This window comes from Trachurus japonicus, chromosome 9, assembly GCF_045865225.1.
Source record: "Trachurus japonicus isolate A0001 chromosome 9, Traja_1.0".
Classification (NCBI taxonomy): Eukaryota; Metazoa; Chordata; class Actinopteri; order Carangiformes; family Carangidae; genus Trachurus; species Trachurus japonicus.
Window position 1 is genome coordinate 31,479,850 of NC_140915.1, and position 23,833 is coordinate 31,503,682.

General features: G+C 47.0%; 1 protein-coding gene across 2 annotated transcripts in view; it reads right to left on the reverse strand.

Annotated features, from left to right (window-relative positions):
• Window positions 1-1,757: 1,757 nt before the first annotated feature.
• mamdc2a (MAM domain containing 2a) overlaps window positions 1,758-23,833 on the reverse strand; it is a 68,647-nt gene continuing 46,571 nt past the window's right edge. The window contains exons 8-13 of one of the 2 annotated variants that reach the window (XM_085787392.1): window positions 18,352-18,617; window positions 18,152-18,248; window positions 16,930-17,076; window positions 16,556-16,815; window positions 3,882-3,966; window positions 1,758-3,774 (exon numbers count right to left, since the gene is read on the reverse strand). In XM_085787392.1, coding sequence (XP_085643518.1) covers window positions 3,713-3,774; window positions 3,882-3,966; window positions 16,556-16,815; window positions 16,930-17,076; window positions 18,152-18,248; window positions 18,352-18,617 — 917 coding nt within the window. In that variant the 3' untranslated portion in view covers window positions 1,758-3,712. Of the gene's footprint in view, window positions 3,775-3,881; window positions 3,967-16,555; window positions 16,816-16,929; window positions 17,077-18,151; window positions 18,249-18,351; window positions 18,618-23,833 lie in introns of those variants that run through there. The other variant, XR_015036609.1, reaches the window with a different exon arrangement.

Here is a 23,833-nt window from a genome sequence, read left to right on the forward strand (position 1 = left end):
GAGACTGAAGTCAAGCCAGCCCACACTTTGAAATCCTTGGTCAAGCCAGCCCACACGTTGTTTTAAGGTGCGCGCATATACGGCACAATTCGGCAAGAGCGAGAAAGTGCCCGTAAAATGAAAGCAATGACCCCGAAACGTCTGATGTGGTATTTCAAAATAAAAGCCAGCCTTTCAAAATAAAAGCCTTGAACACTGCATTTATGTAGTACATTTACAGTAAAAAAAACAACTGCTAGTTATTACTGTACCATTCCACTTCAGACTGATAGTACTCGACCTGAAGATGACACTCAGAAAAAATCAGACCAATCTGATGTGGAATTTCAGAATAAAAGCCCTCTGAACTTGGATATTTTTGTGTACATTTACAGTATCATTTTTTAAATACTGCTAGTTATTACTGTACCATTCCACTTCAGACTTATAGTACTCGACCTGCAGATGATACCCAGAAAAAATCAGACCAATCTGATGTGGAATTTCAGAATAAAAGCCCTCTGAACTTTAATATTTTATAGTATTTTGTGTACATTTACAGTATCATTTTTTTTTTAAACTGCTAGTTATTACTGTACCATTCCACTTCAGACTGATAGTACTCGACCTGAAGATGAAATCCAGAAAAAATCAGACCAATCTGATGTGGAATTTCAGAATAAAATGACTCCACAAACTCCATTAAAGCAGAAGTAAGTGGTCCGGTCGTTTTCGCTAATGCTGCGTTCCAGGCAGGCTTTTGAAATCGTAAATTACAGCTTCAAGTCACAACTTACGACTTAGTAGCGTTCCAGGCAACCCACTCGTGTTTTTCCGACCTGTTTTACCGGTGAAAGTCACTATAACGGCCACTCGTAACTTCCGACCGGTGAACTCGTACCAGATCGAACTGGTACGACTTCACGGTCGGAAAAATACGAGTTTCCTTGAACGCACCATAACAGTCCTCGTCCCGATACGATAAATGTTTTCTCCTCGGCTCAGAGCAGAGCAGAGTGACTGACAGACCCGTGTTTCAGACCAAACACTCTATGTAAGTGATTGCTGTCGGAAGATATAACTATTTAAGACTTATATTAACACAAATATATCACTTACTTCTGCTTTAATGTAGAAATAGTGTTTTTTTTTATGGAAGAAATCAATATTCATTTTTGAAAAATAAATTTGATGTTTCCATAATCAGAGATTATTCACAAATTCACGATTGACATGTCCCCCACATACTGTTCATCTTGTCTACTATTTTGTTACTATGACAAGGGGGGAAAAAATCATAATGAGCTTCAAACGTCACCTACTTTCCCAGACATGGATGTGATCATTAGATGGATGGTTTCCAGGCCAGCTGCAGTTCCTTGGTGCCGACATCAGAGGGGTGTGAGGGGAGGGGCTTCACGCAACAGGTTGATGCTCTGACTTTTTTTTTCAATCAAATGTGATGCTGTTAGGCTCATTAACCAAACTCTCTCAGCCAAAAAAAAAACCATGAGGATAAAATTTCAAACGATGACTCAGACTATTTATTGCAGGTTCTCAGCAGCATGGCAAATATACACTATATAAAACAACACGGAGTGTAGTTGTAGTTGTGGAATGATTTATAAGGTGTGATCTATAATTATGTTACATAAAATGACAAGTTTAACAATCATGACACATTGGTGCACTACAGAGGTCGGAGGTCAGCACTGGAGTCTGGTTCAGACCTCAGCAGGATAGATAGATACACAGCAGAGCACTCAGGTGTTTGCAGCAGGTTTGGCAAAAAAAAATTAAGATGTTAATGAACAGAAAGGTTTCCAGCACCTTGACCAGATACAGATGAACAAGTGATACCAGATCTACCAGGAGAAGTCTAAGAGCCTGAAGCTGGACTCAGATCCTTTGTCACAATGGAGTTCATTGATAAAAAAAAACTAATCAGAGATCATTCAGGTGTGAGTTTTATAATGAATCTGAAAGTAGCTGACCATTCCCATGTGCCACCTGAAGCAACTATGTGACATGATATCCCCTCTCCTCCAAAAAACCAGATACTGAAGAACAAATATATACAGAAGAGAAGAAACTGTGGATCAGAGGGTTATTATAACAAAGTTTTATTAGGCCTGTCAGGTCCAGTCCTCATGTTGAAAAGCTCCAGGCCGTGGAGGGGCCGTGCCTGAGCTGAAGTGTACTGCCTGTTCTTCATGTTGTTGTGGTGTCACTGTGAGATGTGTATCCTGATTCCTCGGCAGGGCAGCAGTCAGAGCCCTGACACTATGCACCAACACCCAGAGATCTAGTGTCCTCATACAGTTTCCAGCTCTGAATCCCTTGATCCTCCCTGAGCTGAACTAAATCATCAATTCCATCGTGGAGATTGGTTTATGGTTTATCCTATATTAATGCTCCTGTCAGAAAATTTGATCCACTTCATCTGACTCCTCCGTTGTTTCCAAGAACTACTAAAACACATCACTGTTGTACACAGTGTTCTGCTGAATACTGAAACTTTTTATTATTGTCCAGTCTATTCATCCCATTCTCGTGGACACAATCTTGGAAATGTCTTGATGGACCTGCTTCAAATTTGGCACAATCATTAACTCAAGTTAAACTGATTGGATTTGGTGGCTACAGCTCAAAGGTGTAGGTCGGTGTGACAGACTTCACAGAGTAATAATGGCAAATTCAAACAGATGCTTCATATTTTACATGACTGAAACATATCTGAGTGGAGTAGGCAGACAACTATCAGGTGGCGAGTTATTATTGAGTCACACACTTCTGCAGACACACTTCCTAGAAATGAGTATTATATATACAACTTCTTTGGCTTCAGGATGCATCTTGTTCTCTAGAACAGAAGATCTAGACCTGTAATACTGACACACTGAAGGACTTTGAGCAGGACTCTGGAGTCAAACTGGATCTGGATGTGGATTTCCTTGTGGATCACAACTATGACGGACTAAACATAATATCTAACATTATGGGATATTTTGTGCATAGTGTCAACAGGTCTGTATGGAAGCCCTAATTATTTTCCTGAGATGTCAAGAAAACCAAACTTATATATAACAGGCTTATAACATACAGATAAAGCTGAAGGCTGCCTGACCTCCTCTTAGATGATAGATACTAATGTGTACTGTATATTGCCTACAGCACAGTTATTTAAATCTTGATTAAAGACATATGTGATGCATTGATCAATATTTTCCTAATCCTCTGACACTGCTGCACTAAATAATGTTTCCTTCAGTGAAAAACCTGGATAAACCATGTTTTTTTTTTTAATTTTTAGATCCAATCCAATAATTATGTCATTATCTTAGGAAAATAAAGTTTTGTTTTGTTACTGTGGGAAAACGGAGGAAATCAAATGTATGGCTGCTTAGAGCTTCCATAGGTCTGAAGTCTGAGTTGTGAGTGTGTGAATGAGGATGTGATGAGGGGTTTTGTCGCAATCAGAAATCCCACCCATCCCTGTGTGTAAAAGAGTTGCATGATCCTGTATCATCCTGAACCATGATCTGATAGTGAAACCACACTGAGGAACTGGACTGGGCAGTGAGGACAGACAGCAGCACAGGCAGGTGCAGGTCCACGCTGCATCAGAAGCGTTGCTCTACAAGTCTGTAAATTGTCTCGGTGCATCGTTCACATTCACACTCTGAGAAACTACCAAGCATTTATACAGAAGCTCTTCTCTCCGGTCTCCATGTCAGTTCTCAATCTCATTGAAATACTCGGAGAAGCCTGAGTACGGAGTGATGTCACCAGGATCTGCAGGACGAGACGACACAGACGTTAAACATTCACATCATACAGATAACATGCAGTCAGACAGACACACAACAGTTGTTCAGAGTCATTAAGGATCATCACTGTACCTTCACATGGCCCCCTTCTGAAACTGATGTCATCGAGAGCAATGTCGCTTCGTAATGATGGGCCCCTGATGGCTTCAAATATAATCTGTGACAAACACAAACCATGTGACAACGTTAACCACCAGAATAATTTTTTCCTCTTTTTTGTTTTGTTTATGATTTGAAATATATTAAATAAATATTTTATTTTTCACATATATTTTTACAATTTAACAGAGAAAGAGTTTTAAAAAACTAAACAAAAAACACTTTAGAAACATCAAGTTTATTTTCCTAGTAGCTCATTTAGTACATTTTACCTTCTGACTGACTGAATGTGATTGTGTCATGTGTCTACAGATTACGTAACTCATGTTTCCATCGTTAGCTTGGTTCATCTCCAAATGGTCTAATGTCAGCAACCTGCTTAATGAGCAGTGAGACAATGGAGGATTATTTGTTATATAAATACATTTTAACATCAATATATAGTTTATTATTTCATGTTTATAGACTTCTTAGCTCTTTCACCTTCATGTAGCCTTCATAACAGAGACTTCCTCTGTTTTCATTGAACAACATTAAAGCTATGGTCGACATTGAGGAAGATTGATCATTATTATTAACATCATTTAGACGGTGGTTATGGCCCAATAGTACAACCTACACAATGTGAAGAGAAAAAGGAACCAACAAAATCGCAAAGAAACTTTAGGTTATTTACATAACCCCGGTTCTCTGAGTAATATGAGTGAGATGTCTCACTATGGGATGCACGCCTCGCTGCAGCCCTCAGAAGCATTTATCTCATTACGCCAATCCTGATTGGCTGGTGAACGTGTCCGTCCGCCACAGGTAGTCCCACCTACCTTAAATAGCTCATGCGGACGGCACCACCCTCATTCAAGATAAGCACCTCTTCTCACTCGCCCAAGCAAGAAGGGTGGTCTGGTGAGACATCTCACTCATATTACTCAGAGAACCGGGGTTATGTAAATAACCTAAAGTTCTCTTTCATAATATTTCGTTCGATGTCTCACTATGGGATATGGTTGCTCCCGTATTGCCAGACAAGCTTATCGAGCGTCCACCAATCCACAGGGAAAAGGTACTCTGTTCCAATCAGGACAGCAAAACCGCGCGTGCCACGCACGGAGCGGAGACGTCCAGCATATAAAAACGGACAAAAGTGAGAGGCGAGGACCAACTCGCTGCAGCACAGATGTCCTGAACAGAAACTCCCCTGAATAAGGCCCAGGATGCGGCCAAGCCCCGAGTCGAGTGCGCCCGCAGACCCGCAGGTGGCTGCAAACCCTGACTCGTATAAGCCAAAGCAATTGCCTCCACGACCCAGTGGGACAGGCGCTGCTTTGTGACAGGTTTCCCCTTATGAGGATTAGCCCAGGAGACAAACAGCTGATCGCTCCTCCTGAAACCCTTAGTCCTGTCCATGTAAGTGCGCACTGCACGGACTGGACATAACGCATGCGACCGCTGCTCTCCAGGTGAGGCAGCAAAAGCCACAAGGTCAATAGGAGAACATGAGCCCACCACCTTAGGCACAAAGGCCGAGTTGGGCTTCAAAATCATCCTCACATCCCCCGGGAAAAGCTGAGTGCATGATGGATGCACCGAAAGCGCATGGATGTCACTAACCCGTTTAGCCGAAGCCAGAGCCAGTAACAGCACTGTCTTGAGAGACAGGTGTTTCAAGCCTGCCCCCTCCAGCGGCTCAAAAGGAGGACCCTTGAGTCCCTCCAGAACCACAGCCAGATCCCATGGTGGCACCAGCAGTCTGGACACGGGGAGAAGCCTGCGCGCTCCCTTCATAAAACGGCAAACCAGCGGGTGCTGGCTCGCTGTTTGCTTCCCAAACCCCACGTGACAGGCGGCTATAGCTGCCAAGTACACTTTAACTGTGGAGAAGGCTTTTCGTTTTTCAATCAGGTCCTGCAAGAATGACAATATCACCCCCACTGGACACTGAAAAGGAACGTGGCCGTTTCTGTGACACCAGTCCTCAAACACTCTCCACTTACAGTCATACAGAGACCTAGTGGAAGAGGCTCGATCACTTTGTATAGTGGAAATCACACGCTGTGGGAGTCCCACAGCTGACAAATTGAACCACTCAGGGGCCAAGCCCACAGCGCCAGGCGTTCTGGGTGCGGGTGGAAAACCTTCCCCCCCCCCTGTGATAACAGGTCCCTGCGCAGCGGGAGCTGCCAGGGCTGCGCGCACAGCAACCGATATATCTCCGCCAGCCAATGCAGCGCGCACTGCGCGTTTCCTCTTGACGCGAACAGATCCACCGCGGCTCGACCATAACGGGCCCATATCTGTTCCACAATCTCCGGGTGCAGAGTCCACTCCCCGTATACCGGCGCGCCCCTGGACAACAGGTCCGTGCCCGTGTTCAGAGCTCCTGGGACGTGCGTCGCCCTCAGGGAGAGAAGACGACCGCAGCTCCACAGGATCAGTCTGCGTGCCAGCATGTGCAACTGACGAGAGCGCAACCCCCCTTGGCGGTTGATGTACGCTACCGTCGTCGTATTTTCCGTCCTCACCAGGACATGATGGCCCATGAGAGACGGAAGGAAGTGTTTCAGGGAGAGGAACACCGCTGAAAGTTCCAGAAAATTTATGTGAGACCGCTGGAGGTCCACACTCCAGCGGCCCCTCACTGACCGGCCCTAGTGAATTCCGCCCCACCCTGTCAGGCTGGCGTCCGTAGTGACCACCTTCCTGGACAGGACAGAGCCCATGGGTACCCCGCGGGTCAGAAAGGACGGGGCTCGCCAGTGGCGCAGTGTCCTGACGCACCCCGGCGTGACCAACACTCTCCGTGCGCCATGACGCACGGGATCCAGCCCGCATGAGGCCACCCAAAGCTGGAATTCCCTCATGTGGAGGCGACCGAGACGAACCACGAGAATGGCTGACGCCATCAGTCCGAGTAATCGAGGACACAATCTGAATTGAACAGATTTGCCTGGATGGAAAAGCGCGAGACATGTCCTGAAAGCTCTCACTCGCTCCGCCGAGAGGCGCGCCGTGAAAATCACCGAGTCCAGGGATAATCCCAGAAAGATTATGTCCTGTGTCGGGGACAGCATGCTCTTTTCCGCGTTTATCACAAAACCCAGGTCGAATAGGTGCCGTGTGAGAATATGCGTATGCGCCATGGCCTCCTGCCTCGATTGTGCCAAAAGCAGCCAATCGTCCAGATATGTGGCCAAGCGAATGCCCTGCTGTCTCAGCGGGGCTATCGCCGCTTCCGTGCAACACCCTCGGGCTTAAAGACAGACCGAATGGGAGCACGCGGTACTCGTAGCAAGTCCCCTGGAAAGCGAACCTCAGATACTTTCTGTGGGGAGGATATATTGGAATGTGGAAATACGCGTCTTTCAGATCGACAGAAGTGAACCAATCGTTCTGTCGCACCAGGCGCAGCAGGGATGCGTGTGTGAGCATCCTGAACTTGTATTTCCTGAGAAATTTGTTCAGAGCACGTAGATCCAGGATAGGGCGAATACCAAACCCCCCCCCCGTTTTGGGACCAGAAAGTACCTGGAGTAAAAACCGCTCTGACACTGTGTGGGAGGAACGACACAGATTGCTCCTTTGTTTAACAGTGAGAGGATTTCCTCCTGCAAAACACGAGCTGACTCTCCCTGGGCCTGGGAGTGTATTATGCCGGCGAATCGAGGGGGAACAGCGGCAAACTGCAGCCTGTATCCCCTCGAAATCGTCCTCAACACCCAGGGTGAAGCTGCGAGCGCGGCCCACCTCTCCCACCTGCGGCAGAGAGGTGAGACATGCTGCAGCTCCTCCACCATGAGAGGTCCCAACTGCGGTGCGGTGGCGCCCTCTCGTGGTGGAAAACTGACATGGCCTCCGGGCGGTGCTGTGCACTTTGGCCCGGGAGGACAACGCAGTGACGGGGACCTCACTGCCCTCGCCACAGCAGGTGCCGCCACCGCGCTGTTTATTTTTATAGTTTTGGCTTTTATTAGCTGCGCCCTCGGCACTCGGCCTGGATGCGACAGCGGGGCACTTTTTATTTTCTTTATGAAAACTTGTGTGTGTGTGCGTGCTTGTGGACATGGGAGAGGGGCAACCACTGAACCCTCTGCCGTCAGATGTCCGTCTCTCCCGGTCTGCTCTGGCACGGTCCGTGGCAGCTGGGAGATGGGGGCGTGGGGGGCCCCGGAGTGCACGCTCGGAAGCCAAACAGGTGGAGCTGGAGAACGGGGAACTTCCAGCTGCATCACCGGTGACGAGAGGGGTGGTCAGGCCGCTCTCTTCTTCTTCCTGGCCTGGTTGCTGGTAGCTTGCGCGGGCTGTGCCGGCGGAGCTGTAGCTGGGGCCAAGGGCTTCTTGAACCAGCCGGACCGACCGGGCACAGGCGGCGGGGCGGGCTGAGGCTTCGGGTGTTTCGGTATTTTGAACTGCGAAACCTGGGAAGCAGCCTGCGCGAAGGTTTTACGCTGCGCAGGTGGAGAGGGAGCTGGGGGCTTGCGAGGGAGGCAGAGCTTGAGAGCTTCGTCTTCCTTCTTTTTGGCTTCACACCGCCGTTGCATCGATGCTAGGGCCTAACCAAAAATCCCCTACGGGACAATGGGCATGTCCAGGACGTCGTCCTTCTCTCTGTCCGACAGGCTGGCGAGGTTGAGCCACCGCGCCCACTCCTGCAGAACCATGGTCCCCATCGCTCTTCCCGTGGCCTGGACCGCGCAGCGTTGGACACGGAGACACAGGTCGGTGATGACCGGTATCTCCTCCCACGCAGCTGGGTCCTGAGTTTGCACAACATCCTCGCACAACTCAGCCTGATCTCTGGCCGAGAGCGCCGCCGCCTTGTACGCCTTCTCAGTCAGGGCTGACTGAAAACGGTCGGACTTGGACGGCAGGCTGGGGCTCCGGGAGGACACCGCTGACAGCTGGGGGTGAAGGTGAGCTGCAACAAGTGGCTCCATCGGAGGCATGCGGAGCAGACCCAGGCTCTCCATCGCCTCACAGTCGAGGGACGAGGCCCCGGGAACCGGGCTCCGGCTGCTGTAGGGGCGGTCTCTCCATGAGCGCGCCACCTCCTCCAGCAGCTCCGGGAAGACGGGGAGAAGTTGCTTCGTCGCGCTCTTGGCCAAGGGCAATTTCTTCCCCTCGTAGCGTGATCTGGTGGTCTCAGCTACGACAGCGGGCCAGGGGATGCCCAGCCGGGCAGCAGCGCGTTTGCACACGTCGAGCATGTCCGAGCTGGGGGAGGGAGAAGCTGGTGTGCTACTCTCGTCTCCATCCCGAGAGTCGACGGAAGCCGCGGGCTTTGCAGCCCGAGCCGGCGTGATGAAGATGTCGTCCTCTTCTTCGTCCTCTGATATGAGGAGATCCAAGGCGCCATCATCATCTTCCCCATAGTCCAAATCCAGGACGTCTTCCTCCAGCGGGGGAACCGCGGCTAGCTCGAGCTGGGAGCCCCAGCTGGCGCTAGCCTCCGATGTCGCCACCGCAGCGACCCCCACCTCCTCTTCGCCCTCGACGGCGGCGCCGTCAGAAGAGAGATAGGGGTCATGTCCAGACAGGCTAGCCTGGCGGGCTAGTCGTCTGCGGAGACTCTTGATGGTGAACACCGCACAGTGTTAACACGAGCCGGGGACCTCGATAGCCGCCCGGGCGTGTTCCAGCCCAAGACAGAACGAGCAGACCTGGTGTGGATCCATGCTCAATATCTTATTCCCGCAGCGACAGAGTCTGGCTCCGGAGTCTCCGTGCCCTCTGGTGTGAGGGGTTTTAGCCTCCATTCCGTGCGAGCTGGTGTGCAGGCAGGGAGCCGAGGCAGTTAGCTGGTGTGCTAACCGTGAAGAAGCCGAGAATTAGCTGGTGTGCTAATGCCCGGTGCTCGAGTAGCCGTGGTGGGGCGTCGAGAGCAGTGCTGACCAAGCCGTGGAGGGCAGGAAAGCACTGAGTTCGATCTGGTGTGACCGACGAAGCAGAAAAATGTCCTAAGCTAGTAGCGCCCAGCGACAGAAGCTAAATAAGATCCGTCTATGGACAGTTAAGTTAGCTAGCCCTGGACGCGAGATATGCTCCGAGTGAGAAGAGGTGTTTGAATGAGGGTGGTGCCGTCCGCATGAGCTATTTAAGGTAGGTGGGACTACTTGTGGCGGACGGACACGTTCACCAGCCAATCAGGATTGGCGTAATGAGATAAATGCTTCTGAGGGCTGCAGCGAGGTGTGCATCCCATAGTGAGACATCGAACGAAATATTATGAAAGAGAACTCTCTCTCTCATACAGTATCCTCCGTCCAATCACCTCGCTCAATTTGACACTCCCCTGCTCCTCGTCCCGACCCCCTTCCACATTTGAAACTACGAGCAGTTTGTATTAAGACCCTGAGCAATTCAGCCATAGACATATTGAATACATGAATTCAGCGGCCTTTGCTTGCCCCTACGGCCGAAGGTTCAGTCATTCTGTTGTCTTGGATAGAGGGGGGATGCTGTACATACAAGAAAGGCATAAGGCCATACAGAAAACATGTAATAAATAGAAGGTCCCGATAAAGACATGTAGTAAAAAATAAAGAGAAGGTTGCAGCAATATATTTAAAGTGCAATAAGCAAACTAAGCCAAAAAAAAAAAGCACTGACAGTTGATGGATAGATAGTACTGAACTGAAGTACAATTTTTAGGTACTTTTACAGTACTTGACATATTAATTTGCTCTCCAGAGGTAAATAATATTTTTGTATTTTTCACAACACTACATTGATTTGACAGCTGAAGGACTGACACTTCAGGTCCCTGCAGTGCAATGTGTTCCTCTCAATGGCGATTCTGGGGGGTGGCCTGGGGTGGCACTGGCCACCCCTGAAAACTCATTGGCCACCCCTGTGGCCACCCCAAATTTGATAGGTAGTTGTTGGTTAAGTTCGTCAACACAAGAAACAAGAGGAACGCTGTCACACACTCCTCTACACACAGTCACTGTAGCTGTGCCTCGCTCCGCTCTCTCTCTCTCCCTCTCCCTCTCTCTCTCTCTGTCACACACACACACACACACACACACATACGGGCGCATAGGTCGCGCTTGACCGCTAATAAACGGTAAATGCGCTATATCGCGCTAATTTTACAGTGTTGAAATTAACACACTTTATACAGAGTGCAGTCAAACACCAGGCTAAAGAGAGAGGAACAGCAGATCCTCTGACTGCGCAGTCAGCTGCAGGTGAGTGACAGACAGGTGACTGTGAACCAGCGACACCAGTGCAGTGTTGCCAACTCCTCAGTAAGCAAAGTCGCTATTGGCTGTCGTAAAAGTCGCTAAAAGTCGCTAAATGACGTCATTATCTCAGTGGGGGGGCGGCGGCCAGCGGCGCTCTTTATGTCTGTGGCGTGGAGCAGTGCGTCTCTGAATGCAGCGGAGGCAGCTCCGTGACACTACTGTGTGTAGGCTGAATACCTGCGAGTGCCCGCGGCAGCGCCGCTGCTCGTTGAAAACAGCTGTGATAACGTGATTTCAGGTCCAGAAACGTTTGTAATATCACGGGGAAAAGTCGCTAGATTTGTCGCTAGTCGCTTTTGACAAAAAAAGTCACCAAGAGGGGTTGGAAAGTCGCCAAGTTGGCAACACTGCACCAGTGAGGCACAAGTTAACGTCCGTTTGTGGTCAGACCTTCCGTCACGGGGTCGGGGACGAGCTGCTGCATAAGTGACACACATCAGGCTACTGTAGCCTAGGCTAAGTCCTCCTGTTAATATGTTTGCTGTGAAATAGGACTAGACTATATAGCTGTGCAGTACCTATTCTTAGTAGACCGGAAAGCAGCAGATGATAGAAGCGTCATTACAACCAGAGGAGACAAGAGATTTTTATTTTTTAGAGAATTGAGACTTGACTTGGATTTGGTAAAAAAAGAAAAGAAAAAAAAAGACTTGTGAACATCTCTGGCCCCCACTACTTAACTTTAGTTTTCATTCTTGCATTAGAGCATGGCATTTAATGTTTTAATGTCATGCTGTAATTTTCTGTCATGTTTGTACATTTACTAGCTATACATAATGAATATTGCACTGAAGCTTGATTTTAAGAAAATCGTGAATCAAATCAGAATTGTAATATCTGCCCGAACAATTGCAATTAGATCTTTTCCCAAAATCGTTCAGCCCTAGATGCACTTAAGAATATCCATGTTCTGTGTTTCTAAGAAACTTGTTCTGTAAATTGTTTACTTGTGATCAAAAATCTGAAGCTCAGTGCTGATGCTTTTCTGTAAATACTATAGTTTTCTAATAATAATAATAATAATAGCAACTTCTTCCAGTTTTAGGCTTACAATTACAGGTTAAAGTCCCACCCACTCCATAGGCTGCATACAGATAATTTTTATATGGTTGAAGAGACAATGGTGTAGCTACTTGCTCATCCCTAGCCATCTGGCCACCATCTGTGTCACCTGTATTGTTACCTACGTTTGCTTTACTAATTTAGGCAGCATCTTGTGATTAAACAAAAACACACGTGTGCTGGCAAAAAACAAACCAAAAAATCAAATTCCAATATCTCCAACAAATTTAGATGTAAGATAAATAATAACATAAACCAAGCATGTTAAGAGCAATTTCAGTTTTTTCTTACAAGCATAGTTTATCTTTTGCTTACAGATAGGCCTACACTTTTTAATGAGGCCTATCTTTAAATATTAAGCTTTAATTTGAGTTTTTGGGTTTCTTCTGTTGCCTAGATTACTGTGTTTATTTAATCACTAGATAGGGCTTCAATTAGTAAAGAACACACAGGTAACAATACAGGTAATACAGATAATGAGCTAATGACTGATGAATGTTATTCTATAGGATGAGTTAAGAGCAGGTGAATTTTGCTACCCTGATACAAATTGTGAAGAGGTGAGGATTTTTATCCAATACAAGGCTCTTAGAAAAGCTGTACCCTATCCTGAACAATTACTGATTAAAAACCGACATGTTAAAACAACCAGAGAGTACCAAGAACTGTGAAAAAAATACTGTTTTTTAAAAGTTTTTTTTTTTTTTTACCAGTAAACCTTTCTTCTTGACATTTGAAATTTGTTTATTTGGATAAAACCCCTTGAGATGTATCATCTCGTTTTCGAGGGGGTCCAAACATATAGACAAACATAGATTCAACAGACAAACATGTTCTCTACAATATAGAAAAACAAACAGACAAATAAACAAACAAAACAAGCAAACCAAAAGACAAAAACAATAGTACAAACAAGGACAAACCACAGTTATTGTAACTACATTGGGACAAAACAAAACAAAACAAAACAACCATAGTAGGGCCACAAAGGTCAACACTGGGACTAAAATGACAGTATATAATGATTAGTAACAGATCAACAAATCAGAAATGAGATTATGAGACAGGAAATCATGGGCGAGAGAGAGGTAATGTGACATGCAGTAAAGAACCTCCAGCCAAGATTTGAACCGCGGTCGGCTGCGTATATCACAATAGTTTTGTTATGCCATGGCCACCCCACACTAGCTTTGTGTCCCATCTTGGCCACCCCAGTAAAAATATCCTGGATACGCCACTGGTTCCTCTGGGGCCCAGAGAACAAGTCAACCCACACCCCCTCCTGACTGTCCTTGTGTAATTCACACTCTGATCTAAGTGTCCATGTGAGCCAGCTGTGATGTTGAACAGCTGGTACATTCAGGTTGAGTAGGGACACTCTGGCTTCAGTAAACCCATTGTAGACAAAACCAAGCTCAACATAAACACTGCTGTGAAATAGAGATGAACTACAACCCTATCATACAACATGATGAGATCTTGGCCCAACAGAGAACTGTAACACTCAACAAGAGATGCAGCAGCATGCTACACTCTTTATCCATTTCAGTCTAAACCATGTTTTACAGGAATTATTATCCGTGTAGTTTTGTGGCTGTGGTTGTTTTGACAGCTGTTTGAAACATCCAGAACAGACTGGAGGTGCTGATCTGTGTTGTGTGATGTGATACGCAGGGTCCAGAACAAGAATGAATGAGACAAAGTAAGATACTAGGTATCTACTGGGGTTAAAGGGGAACTAGTCTGGTCTCTTTTCCTCTGTGTTGCTAACCCTCGCCTACTCCATGTGCATTTGTTTTGAATGAAAAAGAGAAAGCAATCAATGGTGGTTGATGACATTATTTATCATATACAATGTTAACGATGTGTAGTCTTATCTGTCACAAACAAGAGATTACAGGTTACGGGGGGCGTTACGTTTGTGTGGCAGTGTCAGAAGCAGCTGCTCTGATGTTTCTGCACTCTATGATTTTTTCTCATTTAAGCTACTGTATTACCAGCTGGTCCATGACCGGCTCTACTATCGTGAAACCAGTTGAGCTTCTGTATAAAAAAGCACTCAAAATCTTAGACAAAAAAACGTTTTCTTACCATCATTGTAACATTCTAGTGAAATATAATTTGCTGAGTTTTCCTAATTTCTGTAAATTCTCCTCTGTATGCTTAATATATAAAGTACTTCATGGCCTGGCGCCATCTCCACTTAAAGAGTTTATTACATTTAAACAAACAAACTGCAATCTGGAACACACTACCCTTACCCATAAAGGAATGCCCTACCTTGACTATTTTTAAGAGCCACCTGAAGGTGTGGCTCAGAGCCAACCAAACGTGTAATCACCTTTAATGTCCTAACTGCATGCTTCTAATGTACTGATCTGTCTTAACATATATTAGTACTAGTAATGTGTTGTAATATTGTATGTGTTTATGCTATTTCCTACTTAAAATGTATTCTAACCTTTTGTACTGTATTGTAACACCAACCTGCCTAGAGGACTCCAGATGGAAATTAGCCCACGGGCTACAATCTGGCACATTTACAGGTACTACGGTACATGTTTTATTAATGTGCATTGTCCTGACTTCTAAATAAATAAATTACAAAATTACAAAGTGTCGCAGAGACGAGAGCTGGGACACCAAGTGGGAGGCTCTGGACAAGTTACAAGTCATTGATTTAACCATCACAATTACCCTGAACCCCCACCCCAGCAGATACATGCTACTGTATTTTATATAATAATAGTTCTATTGAATCAGAAGCCACTTTTACACTGTTAAATGTTAAATCTAGGCCAGGTGTTTCGTTCCTGTGTGGAGTTTAATGTGTGAACACCAGATACCGGGGACTGAGGCCAGGTGTTTCATTCCTGTGTGGAGTTTAAAGCTATGGTCTACGTTTTGAAAGAGGATGAGAAAAATTTGAAAAAAGCACCTCTCACACACCCCCGCCCCTCCCCTCTGAGCTCGTATGGCCCGCCCCTCGGGACCTCCTCGCGACACGCCTCCCCCCCTCCCCTCACAGAGCAGAGCGGAGCAGGCAACAAGCCTGCTGCCCGCAGAAACCAAACGCGGCTTTGAATGCGGAGTAAAATGTCATATTCACAGTCACAACTTCCACAATGAAACCAAAGATTACCTGTTCAACATAAACTCAGCACCGCCGCTGCAGCCTGGGTCTCTCTGCACTGTGGCGCCGCGGAGCTCCAGGCCCCGACTCTTCCTGCTCCTCTCCCCCACACACAGGACCCTGTCCTGGGTCACCCAGCGCGAAGAGTCTCCCTGTAGCATGAGGCTGTGCTCGGCACTAGCCCACTAATACCGCCTCGTTACCGGCAGCTGGTCCACAGCGGCGGCATCGGGGCTGGCGCCGCCGCTGTGCACCAGCTGCCGGTAACGAGGCGGTGCCAGTACCGTCGTCGCCGTCCCCGGCAACGGGACCGCGGCGACCGCTAGTACGAGCAGCGCCGCCATTAGCAACCATTAGCACAGCCTCATGCTACAGGGAGACTCCTCGCGCTGGGTGACCGGCCACAGGGTGCTGTCTCTGGGGGAGAGGAGCAGAGAGACCGGGGCCTGGAGCTCCGCGGCGCCGCAGTGCAGAGAGACCCGCTCAGGCTGCGGCTGGAAGCAGCTGTGTGTCAGGGAGAGGAGGAAGACCAGGAGCTCAGCAGGGCCGCGGTGTGCAGGGTGCAGAGCACCCCGGTCAGGCTGCGGCTGGAAGCGGCTGTGTGTCGGGGAGAGGATCAGGGAGACTCGACGCGGCGCCGGTACTAGTAATACGGGCAGCAACACATTCTGTGCTTCTGTACTGTGCTTCTCTGAATCCTAGTGGGGCTTTCAGCGGCAGACTGACCGGGGGTGGAGGGCAGCAGGTGCTGAATTGGTGGGTTCATGTGTCTGTGGCTGAGCAGCTCAGAGCAGTTACAACTACTTGTAGTTTCTAAGCGGAGGGGGTGGGGACGAGGCGGGTCGAGGAGGAGCAGGGGAGACGAGGGGATAGGATGGAGGGTACGAGCCAATGGGAGCCGGACGGAGCGCGCGGCACCCATTGGTCAATTTCTATGCAGGCCCACGGCTGATAGACTGAATGGATTTTTTTGGTTCTTTTTGCTATTTATATTGTGTATATCAGACCACAGGACCATAATTGCTGTATAAACTATGTTAATAATAATTACCAATGCTCCAAATCGTAGACCATAGTGCATGGGATACCGGGGAATCTATCTATCTATCTATCCATCCATCCATCCATCCATCCATCCATCCATCCATCCATCCATCCATCTAGTTCCTCTTTAAGTATATAGAGTCTGTAATGCACATATTTCTCCATACCTGGTGTCGGGTATCACAGTGGTAGTCCACCATGGCCCTCATCCAGCTGACGCTCTGCTCCCCACGCCTCCTCCACAGCAGCATGTCCCGCTCTCCGCTGCTGTCACGCAGGAGCACGCTCAGTATGCCGGTGCCTGATCCATACATGTGGTAGTAGAAGATCAAACACTGAGGGGACGAGGACCCCCGCAGATCAGAGGTCAGCAGCCGAGCTTTGTGACCCGGACGCATGAGTGAAGCCTCGATGTACATGAAATAACCTGGAGGGAGCACATGGTGTGTGAAAATCGTTCATGTTTGAAACAGTGGGAAGATGCGTTACAACATCATGCTTGTGAATTGATGAAATAAGCAGGGAATGGAGAATGACTCACCCACCCCAGTGGTGTGGTCTCCTCTGGGTCCTGTGTAGGAGGTGGGGGTGTGTCCTCGGACTCGCAGCCAGTCGGCCTTGTCCCCTGTCTTATCCTGGATGTAGCCGCAGACTCCACTTTCAAAGTTGCACTGGCCTGGGAGGGAGCCTGGGGGACACAGTCAGTCAGGACAGACATGGAGGACGTGAGGATTCACTCAGACCGGATCAGTTGGCAGGTGATAAGAGAGGTATTGTGGGAAACTGAGTTGAGAAGGAGGAATTTGAAACTTCTAAACATTATAGCTCAAACTGGTTATGAACCCTGCGACTAATGACATGAACAGAAGCACAGCGGAGGAGTGATCAGACCTGGAGTCAGACTAGTCTGTGGTGTTGGTCCAATCTCACTTTGGTTGTAGATCAGTCTGATATATTAGTCAGAGAGTTTTTAAAAAATTATTAGACCTACCATTTTAAGTCAAATACATTAAATGCAATAAAAATGAGATAATAACGGAACGTTACGAGACTGAGTTGTTTTCGAGGCAAATGCAGAGACTGCTTGCCGAAAAACTGTCCCCAACAGGAACGCGCATCAGTGGTTTTGCATGAATTTACCTCTAAAACAGCTCCGTCTACGTAACGTTCCGTTATTATCTCATAGTGTGGTGAATGTGGATTGTGTATTTGCAATGGGCCAATTTGCCAAAATGTTGAACTATCCCTTTAAGAATCGATGACCTGTGCTATGCAGTAGCACCAAACTAGTGGAAGTGGACAAGACAAGCTTAAAAAGCTCAGCTCAGAGGATCAGTAACAAAGAAGCTCAGAGTTTGTTAGAACTTTGTTAACTTCTGTTGAATGTTGTGTGACATTAACTTCAACACAATTGTGGCTTAGATGAAAATAAGATCATATTTTAAGACCAGCTAATGCAGGAAACTGTGAATCTGTCCAAATGCTTTTTCCTGCCACTGTGGATGAGGAGGATGATGTCATTTTCTTTTTCTATTGACTTCTTCATGACAACAGCCTGGGTTTGTTTGGTTGCACTGGAAACACACACACACACACACACGCACACACACGCACACACACACACGCGCGCACACACACACACACACACACACACACACACACAGCAGCTGTGAACCACACTGTATCAAGCAGCAGTGAAACATCAGCCGTTACAGCTTCAGACACTCTGCTGGTTTACAGCTGTCAGGTTACGTCTCAGTTACCTGCTGTGATTTGACAGTCCCCCACACTGACAGTGATGTCATCAATCGCGACCAGGCCACAGTCCCAGAAATTCTTACATATGCTAACAAACACCACCTGGGAAACAGAGGAACACAAGTGAGTAATGCTAAAACCAGTTGTGGTTCAGTCAAACCATCAGGATCCACATACGGTTTATCATCGGTCTGACGCTCCATACCTTGGACAGCATGGGTTTCATGTAGGTGATCTCCACCTGGGTCCACACAGCCCTGGAGGTCTCAGCCAGGCTCCACACCTTCTCCTGAGCTACGTTGTTCTCGTCATAGATGTAAAGAGCCAGAGCGTTTTCTACTTTTCTAAATCCATGAAGCATGTAGTAGAACCTCAGGCAGTATTTGTGGTTCCCTGGTAAGAAGGGGCCGTGAAGCCGACCCACGTAGCCAGGCCAGGAGGTGAACCGAGTGTTTGCAAGGAGGTAACAGCCTGAGAGAGATCAGACAAAGAAGATCAACGAGAAGATTTTTACAAAATTTCGTCCTCTCGTGCATGTAAACGAAAACGACAATAAAAAAAATCCTTGAAATATCCTTGAAGAAGAGTTCATCAATAACCATGCGGATGAGTGTGTGGACCACTGTTGGTTTAGCTTTTGTTTCCAGTTCTGCTCTCAGAGTCTCCTCATGATATTCTGATTGCGGTGATGAAGCAGAGTAAAATCATCATCAGTGTCAGGATCCTGTCAAATTACAGAATATTTGTTAAATCAAAATGAAGCTATGATAATTCATCAACTGAGCAATATCTACTGGACATATGGACAGACTGGACAGACTGCCAGTTCATTATATGAAGACAACCTTTTACATTCACGCCTGTGGGAACCTTTGAGTGAGCAACTAACCTAATGTATATGTCTTTGATCCATGGGAGAAAACTGGAGAACCTGAAGGCCACACGGGCACGGGAGAACATGCAAGGACTCGTATTGGTCTTGTATGCAAAAGATCTACGAAGATGTCAGGCATAATGAGAAAAGTTTGTCCCTTAATTCACTCCTCAGCTCATTTAACCCTATGCTATAGCTTTTTGTTCCCCTATATAAATTACTTTAATATTGTCTGGGCAGCTACTTACCCCACTTATCTCAAAAAACTACTTATAATACAGAAGAGGTTTTTGAGATTTATCTCCCATTCAAGCGGATATGCACCATCTGCGCCTCTTTTTAGAAAATACCAACCTATCAATAAAGTGGATGTCTATCAAACATGTCTACTCTTACATATGTTTGTAAACAGGAAACAAGATCTTCCAGTTACCTTTCATAATTTCTTTATCCCTACTTCAGATGTTCATTCATATCAAACGAGACTCAGCAATAACAGTTTCTTCTTACCGTCCTCTCCAACATCAAGTCACCAGTTTAATGTCACTTTAAAGCAGATATCAGTGGCACGGCCGTTTCGGCTAATGCTGTGTTCAAGGCAGGCTTTTGAAACCGTAAGTTACAGCTTCAAGTCACAACTACGACTTGGTAGCGTTCCAGGTAACCCGTAGCTCGTGTTTTTACCGTCCTGTTGTCTGTGAAAGTTCCCTATAACGGCCACTCGTAACTTCCGACCCGTGAACTCGTACCAGATCGAACTGGTATGACTTCACAGGAAGGAAAAACACAAAGTACGAGTTTCCTTGAACGCACCATGAGTTAGCAGCCCCCGCCCTTGTCAGGCATCAATTGGTCCTCGTGCTACGTCACCACATTCAGGCGCATCCCTTGGCTGCACACACAGCCCTTCATGCCGTTCTCTCCCCTCATTGGATAACACTTGTATCCCACAAGGAAAATTTTCTCCTCGGGTTACAGCAGAGCAGAGTGACGGAGAGACTCGTGTTTAGGCTGAAATACTTCATGTAAGTGATTGCTGACGGAAAATAGGACTATTTAGGACTTATATTAACAAAAACATTCCACTGATATCTGCTTTAAGAGGCCCCAAGCTATGGAGTGAATTAAGTTTGTCACTGAGGTCCATGTCTTCCCATTTTATCTTCAAAAAGAATCTGAAGGAATTTTTACTGTCCTGGCCTTAATCCTCTCTATCAGCATCTCTCTATCTGTTTTTGTCTTCTATTCTTTGTTTGCATTAAATACCCAAGTGTTTGCTGCTCCTTACTTTTTGTGTTTCTTTGTTTAGATCGTGTGTTAAGCCTGCCTGTCATTTGTTTGTTATCATGGCTCGGGGTGGAACTCTGTACAAATCCACAAGGGCGTCGTTCCCTTCTTGCACAGTGCAAGGCCAGGTGACCCCTATTAGGGGTCAAATCCAGAGCCTTCTTGCTGTGAGGTGACAGTACTGACCACTGCAGGGATCTGATTAGTCAGAAGTTTGGCTGATGACAGGTTTTGATTTGATCCTCTGACGTTAACCTCCCCTGCAAGTGATGAGGTCAGCATCAGTTTCAATGGTGATTTAGCCCAGTAAGAAATACAATCATCATCTGGGCTGAAAACACAGAGTATCATTTATTAGGGCCCGAGCGGCGACTGCAAGTCGCCCAGCGAAAGCCCTATTGTAATTGCTCTGTTTATTTATTAGGGCCCGAGCGGCGACTGCTGTCGCCCAGCGAAAGCCCTATTGTTTCTGCTATGTTTATTATTAGGCCCGAGCGGAGTAGCACTCGCCCGCGGAGGGCCTATTGAAATCGCGCTGTTTATTATTATTCTTCTCCGCCTTCAAACCCCAATTTCGCCCCTTTCCCCAACTCGAAAATGCGTGAACTTTCTGCCGGACGTCCGGCTTCTTCCGAAATTCGATATTTTGTGCTGCTCGCGCATGTCCGACGCGAAATGGCGAAATAGCGCCCCCTACAAATTTTAAAAAGTCCCATAGACAATTTTGCTTACTTTGGCGTAGACCAACAAAATTCGGTACACATATGTACCATACCCAGATATACAAAAAAGCCTCTTAATGTCATGGTGAAATGTCAACAGGAAGTCAGCCATTTTGAATTGGTCGTTTTTGGTGCCAAATTAACTCGTCCAAAACGATTCACCCGACACGCTCCAAATTTGATAGACAACATCTTCTGACCTAGCTGAGTAAAGATTGTGCTCCGTAGCTCGATACGTCAAAGGGCGTGGCTTCTGGTGGGCGCCAAAGTTGGGCTCGATTGCCATCCAAATTCGGTTGGCTGTCACGCCCACATACTTTATCCTATCAACTTCAAACTTGAATTGCAATTACGGCAGTGAGTCCCTGATTCGCCCGATATATCAATATCCCACTTTACTCAATGCGCCCCCCGGTGGTAACAGGAAGTGACCTGGTTTACACTAACATTGTCAAATCGACTTCAAATGTTACACGTGTGATGACACTCCGCCCCTGAACACACCCACCCACATCTGGATTCATACAAATGCGCCCCCTGGTGGTAACAGGAAGTGACCTGTTTTACATTTACATTGTCCGATTCACATCAAACTTCAGGTGCTTGATCCCGGTCAGCTCCTGAACGCCGCTACCCACTTCTGGCTTCGTAGCGCCACCTAGTGGACGAACCGCACGTTGCGTTTTTCCGCTCCCGCAGCGCTTTTTCGCCATTCTCGCTTCGCGCCACGGCCCCGCACGCCTCAGGCCCCCGCGGTCGCATGGGTCGAGCGAGGGCCGATCATCGCCGCTTGCGGCTTTAATTAGGGCCCAAGCGGCGACTGCAAGTCGCCCAGCGAAAGCCCTATTGTTATTGCTCTGTTTATTATTATTCTTTCTTTCATTCTTTTTCTCTCAAAAGGATCGCATTTTTGGGGGCTTCAACATGCCCCAAAACGCATAAATTTTGGCATGCACATCAGGACTGGCGAAAAATTTGATATTTTAAAGTCTTTGGGAATGGGCGTGGTCAAATGGCTGAATAGCGCCCCCTAGAAAATTTCAAAACATCAGCCCCTCCTTTGCGTTTCACCTACATGCATGAAATTTGGTGGGCCTATAGACCATTTCTATGTTTATAAACATTGATGACATATGTTGTGGGCGGGGCTTCACTGGTGGCAGAACGTGACAGCTGATCTGGTGTCAACAGTGGAAAGCGGCATCAAGAGCGATCAAATCAGAGGAAGATGGATCATACAGAGGCCTTCTCTGATTATTTTAATGTTTTGTCAACAGAAAACAGGTTGTCATACCTGAGTAGGCTAAGTTAACGATTAGCAACGGAGTGTGTTGTGTGTTACGGACCGACGTAGGCTACTGCCTAGGGACACAAAACGCTGCGTGGGCGATCATCAACAAGTCCATCAACTACGGTATGACAGCAAACTGTAGCCTACTTGTATGGCTGTAGGCCTATATTACAGTTTATTTAACGGATCCATGTCTGTTATTTCTGTATTAGTCAGACCGTTGTTAGGCTATATATCACAGACCGTTGCTAGGGACACCGCTCATGACCCGATGTGTGTAAAAATGAATGAATGAATGTCAAAATAAATGAATAAGAGGGTGAACGTGTACACGTGTTAACGTTTACACTGAATGAAACAGTAAATGTTTAATAAAAATCCCTAAACGATGCACGCAACATCTACATATATTTTATACACTGACTGATAAGAGTATTTTTTCCGTCGAAAAAAGTTGTAAAGGACGGGTCGTCTTATATTCGGGGTCTAGATATTGTAGCCTACATGTGCAAATCAGCGTGTGACACCAAACAACGTCTGCCCAAGCAAGTCAGAGCTTTTATTTCTCTCACACTCACACACCAGTGACCTAGAGATGCAGCCGCATCTGAGGGGACGCGCGTGTGTTGCAGCTTCTCCACTACAGCACGGCACGACTCTCTTTTTTCTCTCCTTTCGTCAGCTCCAAACTCACTGTTCTGCACCGCGATTACCAAAATTAAATAAAATTCACCCTCTAATGTGGCTCATCATCACAGCTTCGGGTCGTGCTGCAGCCAAGCAGCTGCGCTGCTTTTTAAAGTTGAGCTGTATGTCAGGACCTATGGTCAGGACGTGTATTTGTTGCTTACTTCCGGTATTGTTCTGCCACCAGTACGTCACTGTGACGTCGACGCCGAAGTGGTCTATAGAACATGGCAAGACGCACAAAAAATCCTCTTAATGTCATGGTGAAATCACAACAGGAAGTCGGCCATTTTGATTTGAACTTTTGACCTGTTTGATCTAACTTCTCCTACAGATTTTGTCCGATTGACTTCAAATTGGCTAGAGACCACCGAGATGCCACTCTGATTAAAAGTTGTGCTCCGCAGGTCTCTAGGTCAAAGGGCGTGGCTTCTGGGGCCCTGAGGATTTTGGCGACTTTTCGTTTCCTCGCCATTTCACCTTCGAACAGCTCTCACGCCCACATACTTTATCCGATCAACTTCAAACTTGCTGGACATGATGACGGCTCCGCCCTGAACGTCCCCATATATTAATTTCCTACGTCACTCATAGCGCCCCCCGGTGGTAACAGGAAGTGGCCAGGTTTTCCTTTAACGTGTACTGATGGCACATAGTTGACCCCATCAACTTCATTCCACTTCTAAAACATGCAGACTAAGGTGGTGAAGCTACATCATGAACGCTGTGAAGCTACGAGTAATGGCGTCCGTGTGGCGACGCGGCCACCATTCCTCGCCATTGAAATACGTTTGGCTTTTTGATGCCTTTAATGAACTTGTATCAA